Here is a 6000-nt window from a genome sequence, read left to right as displayed (position 1 = left end):
ATACATTGCCTAAATAAAATTAATTAAATAAATACAGTGTTTAACATGATCACAAACCAGTTCCAATGTACTGAAAGAGGAAATGTGATAACACAGGAGTGCATTTCAGGCACTTTCTATTGTTTTCTACAAAGTCAGGAAAATAATACAGGTACAAAAGGAGTGCAGGGGGGAAGCCAAGACATGGTGTTACTTCTCCTCTGAAATTGGCCTTTTCCCAGTTTCCTCGTCATTAACCCAGCGGGTAGTACTTGGCTGCAGAGGTATAATAAAACCAACTGACTTTGATCTGTTAGATTTCACACTCGGAGCTTTTCTAGAATGCCTGGCTGTAGGAAAGAAGGAAAGATATGTGCCTGATTAGTAACATTACTACTACTACTACTACTACTACTACTACTACTACTACTTAATGCCAAAGTAGGCTTCTAAGTAGTAGTACAAAACCATTACACAGGTATAAAAACCTGTTGCAATTATCCTGTTATTAGTCAAAGGAGGTGAAACAGCATCAAAACACCATTGCATTGCCAAACTCACACACCAGCATCTGAACATAAGAACCTAAGAAGGACCTGCTGGATCAAGAAGGTGGATCTAGCTCACACAGCCTCCAGCAAGATGCCTCTGGGAAACCCACAAGTAAGACCCAAGCAACAACAGCACTCTTCCCACCTGAAGTTTCCAGCAACTGCCCTTTTTCATTTTCAGCAAGAACGATTTTCCTGTCACTTACCAAAAAGCATCTAGTGGCTAGGAGAAGGGTCAGCATCAAAGCCTATCAATGAATCTGAAATCTTCTCACACAGAAAACATGTGGAACTCAAACTGGACCAGTGTTGGGATAATTAGGCTCAGAGTTTTCCAACTTACCAGTAAGGGACCTGCACAACTTGGGTTTGGGGTTAGTCCCATCAGCCCCTTCTGATGAATAAGAATCATCCTTCTGCAATGAAGAAAGAACATAATTCACAGTCTGATCCTTTAACCATTTAGAAATAACAAACTCAAAATTATTGGAACTGAACATTGGGAAAAACATTCAAAGTTTAAGAGAAAAGGCTGAATATAGGGATGGATAAGCTCATCCTGTGTTAGGGGACTCCATTTCCCACCAGTCCCAACCGGTGTGACCAATAATAAGGGATGGTGGGAGTGTAGTTTGGCAACATCTGAAGAACCACAGGTTCCACATCCAGTGTAATATGCTTAAATGGGTCTGTTGTGCATCTACCTATACAGTTTCATGCCTTCCTGTTAACCGTGCCCCACAGAAGACTCCAAGGGAACGTGCCAGCAATATGAAAGAACACATATTTGCATACCCATCAACATTTCTCCAGTGGAAATAGGAACATCCTATTCCATCACCATCATCATCATATACCACCCATCAAACATTTAAAAAAATCCTATACAGGGCTGCCTTCAGATGTCTTCTAAAGGTTGTATAGTTACTTATCTCCTTGGCTTGGGGGTGTCACAACTCCATACCCTCCACATTTCTCTGGTGAAAATAGGGACGTCCAAAGGAAAAGCAGGACATTCTGGGATCAAATCAGAAACCAGGATGGTTTCTGTAAATGCAGGGCTGTTCCTGGAAAATGGGGGTCCTTGGAAGGTCTGTATTTGCATGAAGAAACCCCTTTTTAAAAATCCAAACACCTTTTAATTGAAATGTACGCTGGGGACTTACTGTTGCAGGCTTTAAAACATTGTTTTTTATTGCTTGTTTTATATGCTTTAAGTGTATATTGTTTTATTCTGCTGATATTGCTTTTCTTGGTGATGTTAAAACTCTTCTAGATGTATTAAATGTGCGTGCACCCCAGGGAAGTCACTTTGCTGCTGCTAACACAGCAGTTTGACGTCTCCCCCAGAGGCATACTCTGTTGTCTCTTGAGACAGATGGGTGTCCACAACAATAAATTTACCATTATTAATTTCAATACAAGACACATGGACTGTCTCAGGAGTGAGCCTGTTGTTCCCATGGAGGCTGGCACCTCACACATTTTAGAACTCTGGAAAATCACCTCAGTCACCGAACCTGCATTGGACCAAAAGCCAATGTGCAGAGGCATACCCAGGGGTTAGCAAAACCAGCCCCTGCTGGAGACACAAGGCAAGGGGAACACACACATAAATCAGCTATCAGACTAGGCAGTGTATGGCAAAAATGTGTGGCAACGAACCGCTGCCGGTGTGGCAAGATCAAACGTGACACAAAGGTGATGGGGGCGGGGAGCTAATGCCATACAGCTTCTTACCAAGGGTGCAAGGGACCCTAGGTATGCCTCTGCCAATGTGTCAGGCATGACAAGATGGGTATATCATCCAAACACTTTGCCCCATTCAGAATCTTAGCAGAAGTATGCACTGAAGTTTCGGTGTTTCCAAAGGCAGCCCCGTAAACAGCAAAATACAGTAGCCAAGTACGTCCATGGCTGGAAGTAAGGGTACACATGGATGGCTTTGGATTAGGTTCCAGCTTCTGGTAGGTTGGGGTGCTTGATTATCTATGGCAAGGATGGGGAACCTGTGTCCCTCCAAAGGGCTGATGGGAGCAAAGTCCAAGAAACATCTGGAGGCCCCTTCCAACTCCAGTATTCTACATTTGCCTGAAGATTACCATTAAGTTGGATCATACAAACAGCCATCTGTTACTCTCCCACCCAGCCTGTTTCCATTTATTTTCCTTTTTCACCAAGATAAGAAAAGGACTTCTAAATATACACAAGACTCACAGTTTACGAGGAGTGATGTTTACAGATCATACATTTTTTAAGGTGATGCACAAAGTCCAATCTACCTTGGACACAGTTGTCCAACCTAATCTGGAAAGCAGCAGATTTGCCAATCCACACAAAATCGAACAGAAACTTGGCCTGTCTTTGCAGAGGTGTTCCTTGGCTCTGTGATGAGAAGCCGGTGGAGGGCTCGACTCGTGCAAATGAGTGCCATGTCCTTTTGCTAAAGCACTAATCTGCATTCCTCAAGAACTATTGTTCCCACATTGAAAGCCTGAATATGCCTGCTATGTTTCTAAAGCAGAATGTAAGCCTCTGATGGATGTGTGATCTGGCAGCTAGGCCCCAGAGTAAGGGCTGCCAAATAAGTCTGGATACTTCCCAATTCATTTTTTTTCCATGTTGCTTTTGTTTCTTTTCACTTGTAAGAAGGGACCCTGTGCTCTTTGCCCATTGTTTTTCAATGTCTCTGCAATTGTAATTACAATAGGATTCATGGTTGTACAGAAGTTGAATGACTCCTGAGAAGGTCATCCAAATGAGGTCCCAAAAGGACTTTTATGGAGATACAATTGCAAAAAATAAAACACATGCAAGGCACCATGCAGGGCATAAGCCTTCCAAATCCTATTTTGATTGTTTCTGAGCAGCACACTCTGTGTATGTGTGTGCGTGTGTCTCTTCAAGCTGAAAAGGTCATCAAGGGTAGAAAGGATGTTCAAGAATTGGTCATTCTCCACCTTCTTTCTTTAAGCTCCAGTTTGGGGGAGGACCATAGCTCAGTGGTAGAGCGCATGTTTTGCATGCAAAAGGTGCTATGTTCAATTCCCAGCATCTCCTAGCAGGACTGTGAGAGATCCCTGCCCAAAACTTTGGAGAGTCACTACAAGTCGGCATAGACAATACAAAGCTAGAGGGCCACTGGTGGGACCCAAAAAAGCAGCTTCATATATTCAGTGTAGATCTACTGAGAAACAGCCATAGCTCAGTGATAGAATCATTGCTGTGCACACAAGTTCCATCCCTGGCATCTGCAAGCAGAGCTGAAACCTAGAGAGTTGACAGTACTAGACGGACCAGTAGTCTGATTCAATGTAAGGGGAGCTTCCCATGCCTCGGTGTTTTCAATGGGCAAAATAATCAAACCTGAAGTTTATGGTGAAATGTATTTTATTTGTTGGATTTATTTATTTATTTTTTTAAAAAGCAACTGGTTTGCAATGTTGGGGATTTCTAGCATTTCGGTTCATTTGATGCAGTTTGACATAGTTAATGGCCTGCAAACTATTTGCTTGATTATGTGATTCTTTTTAAAAACAACAACAATGCACACATTACTCCACTGACTCATCCTTATCTTCAAGCTCAGTGGCAAGGGAAACAGGGACATTCCAGGATCAAATCAGAAGCAGGGATTGCTTTCATAATTCTGGGACTGTCCGTGGAAAACTGGGACACTTGGAGGATATGTACGGTACTTGGTTCCCCCCCCCCCCCCGCTCTGCGCTTCTTCCTAGATACTTTTTTATGTCCTTCAGCAAACGGTGGAGTTCCCACAAGCCTGCTGATGCCTCCCTTTTGTTCATGGACCCTGCCATTTTGGTAACCTAAGCAGAAGCAGTCTCCTCTGAATATCAGAAATAGGATATCAAATAAACCTGTCCTATGTTATTTGTATGATTTCATTAAATTTGTATGTATAGATGGAATTGGTTTTGTGTGATGGTAATAGTTTTAGCAATAAAAAAATGAATTATTCAACTTAGGACCCAAAAGCAGATATAATGCAGAAGGTGAGTCATTAGATCTTCTGGGCTTTACTGTTGTTGAGGGTTTTCTATAGATAAATGGTAATTTAAAGGAGGAGGGAGACTCTGGTGTTGATCAAAGAAGTGGCACTGGGAGAGAGATTGTTTTCTGTCATTTTCCTGACCTAAAGACCACACAGCTTCTGTGTGGTCTTCCGGGATGGGGAATAGAGTTACCTATAGGCACTTAATATATATTTTTTCCTAGTAGGAAAAAAAGAAACATGAAGCCTTTGTTCAGTGGTGGAACACCTGCTCTGCATGCAGAAGGTTCAGTCCCTGACATCTCCAGGTAGAGTTGAGAATGGTTCCCTGCCTGAAGCCCTGGAGAGCTTCTACCAGTCAGTGTAGACAATACTGACCTAGATGAACCAAGGGTTTAAGGCCTGGTACAAGGCTTCCCATAGGCCTTTATTGGTTGTTCTCTGTGCTTTTTTTCTGGGGGGATACAGGGGTACACGTACCCCTCAACATTTTGTGAATCTTTGTACTTTTGTCCATTTACAGTATTTATTTTTCCCAATTCGAACTATAAAATGATGGTTTTTTATTTGAGTCAAAATGAGAGTACCCCTGAACATTTTTCTAGAAAAAAAACACTGGTTGTTCTGCAATGCTTCCCAAAGTGAGAACATTATTGTTGTTTGGAAAGGCATTCTTGCACGACAGCACAACCAAAGTGGGACAAAAAATAAATAAATGGAAAATTTGCAGTACAGTCATACCTTGGGTTGAATATGCTTCAAGTTGCGCTCCACGGCAACCCAGAAGTAACGGAGCGGGTTACTTCTGGGTTTCGCCGCTTGCACATGCGCAGATGCTCAAAATGACGTCACGCACATGCGCAGAAGTGGCCAAAAGTGACACGTGCGTGCATGCGTGCGCAGATGTGCCGTCACTAGTTACATTTGCTTCTGGATGCGAACGGGGCTCCAGAATGGATCCCATTCGCACCCCGAGGTACCAGTGTATAAAAGGTTAAGAGTATTTCAGCAGGAAGTTATGAGACTTACACTAAATGGGTACAAAGTGGTCCATGCACCCCACCCCACAACCTTTGCAGGTGAAAACAGTACAGTACTGAAAGCATAACTACTCCAAGTGCATCATGAGCACAAATAATCATGAATGTACTATTTATGAGTTTGGGGGCAGGGGAGGGTAGACTGCATGCCTGAGACTCTCCTAATTCCTCGATCCAGCAAAGATTAAATTGTTGGAATAGCTGGCCAGCTTCTTGGTAATGACCTAAAGTATGGGCTGATAGGGTAACAAAGGAACTGGCTCTGTGGCTCTGGTCAAATGGGGGGGCTTCCTCAACTGGTAGGTAAGGTAAAGGTAAAGAAACCCCTGACCATTAGGTCCAGTCGTGGCCGACTCTGGGGTTGCGGCGCTCATCTCGCTTTACTGGCTGAGGGAGCCGGCATACAGCTTCCGGGTCA

The 6000-nt window shown here is 43.2% G+C and overlaps 1 protein-coding gene across 1 annotated transcript in view; it reads right to left on the bottom strand.

Moving 5' to 3' along the window:
• The window catches only part of LOC309361987 (sodium/hydrogen exchanger 2-like), a 29765-nt gene continuing 23765 nt past the window's right edge, over positions 1-6000 (bottom strand). Inside the window, exons 11-12 of the mRNA XM_081897408.1 lie at positions 874-946; positions 1-329 (exon numbers count right to left, since the gene is read on the bottom strand). Coding sequence (XP_081753534.1) covers positions 190-329; positions 874-946 — 213 coding nt within the window. The 3' untranslated portion in view covers positions 1-189. The remainder of the gene's footprint in view (positions 330-873; positions 947-6000) is intronic.

Source organism: Podarcis melisellensis (assembly GCF_964234715.1).
Source record: "Podarcis melisellensis genome assembly, chromosome: Z".
Taxonomy (NCBI): domain Eukaryota; kingdom Metazoa; phylum Chordata; class Lepidosauria; order Squamata; family Lacertidae; genus Podarcis; species Podarcis melisellensis.
This window is presented reverse-complemented; position numbering and strand designations above follow the sequence as displayed.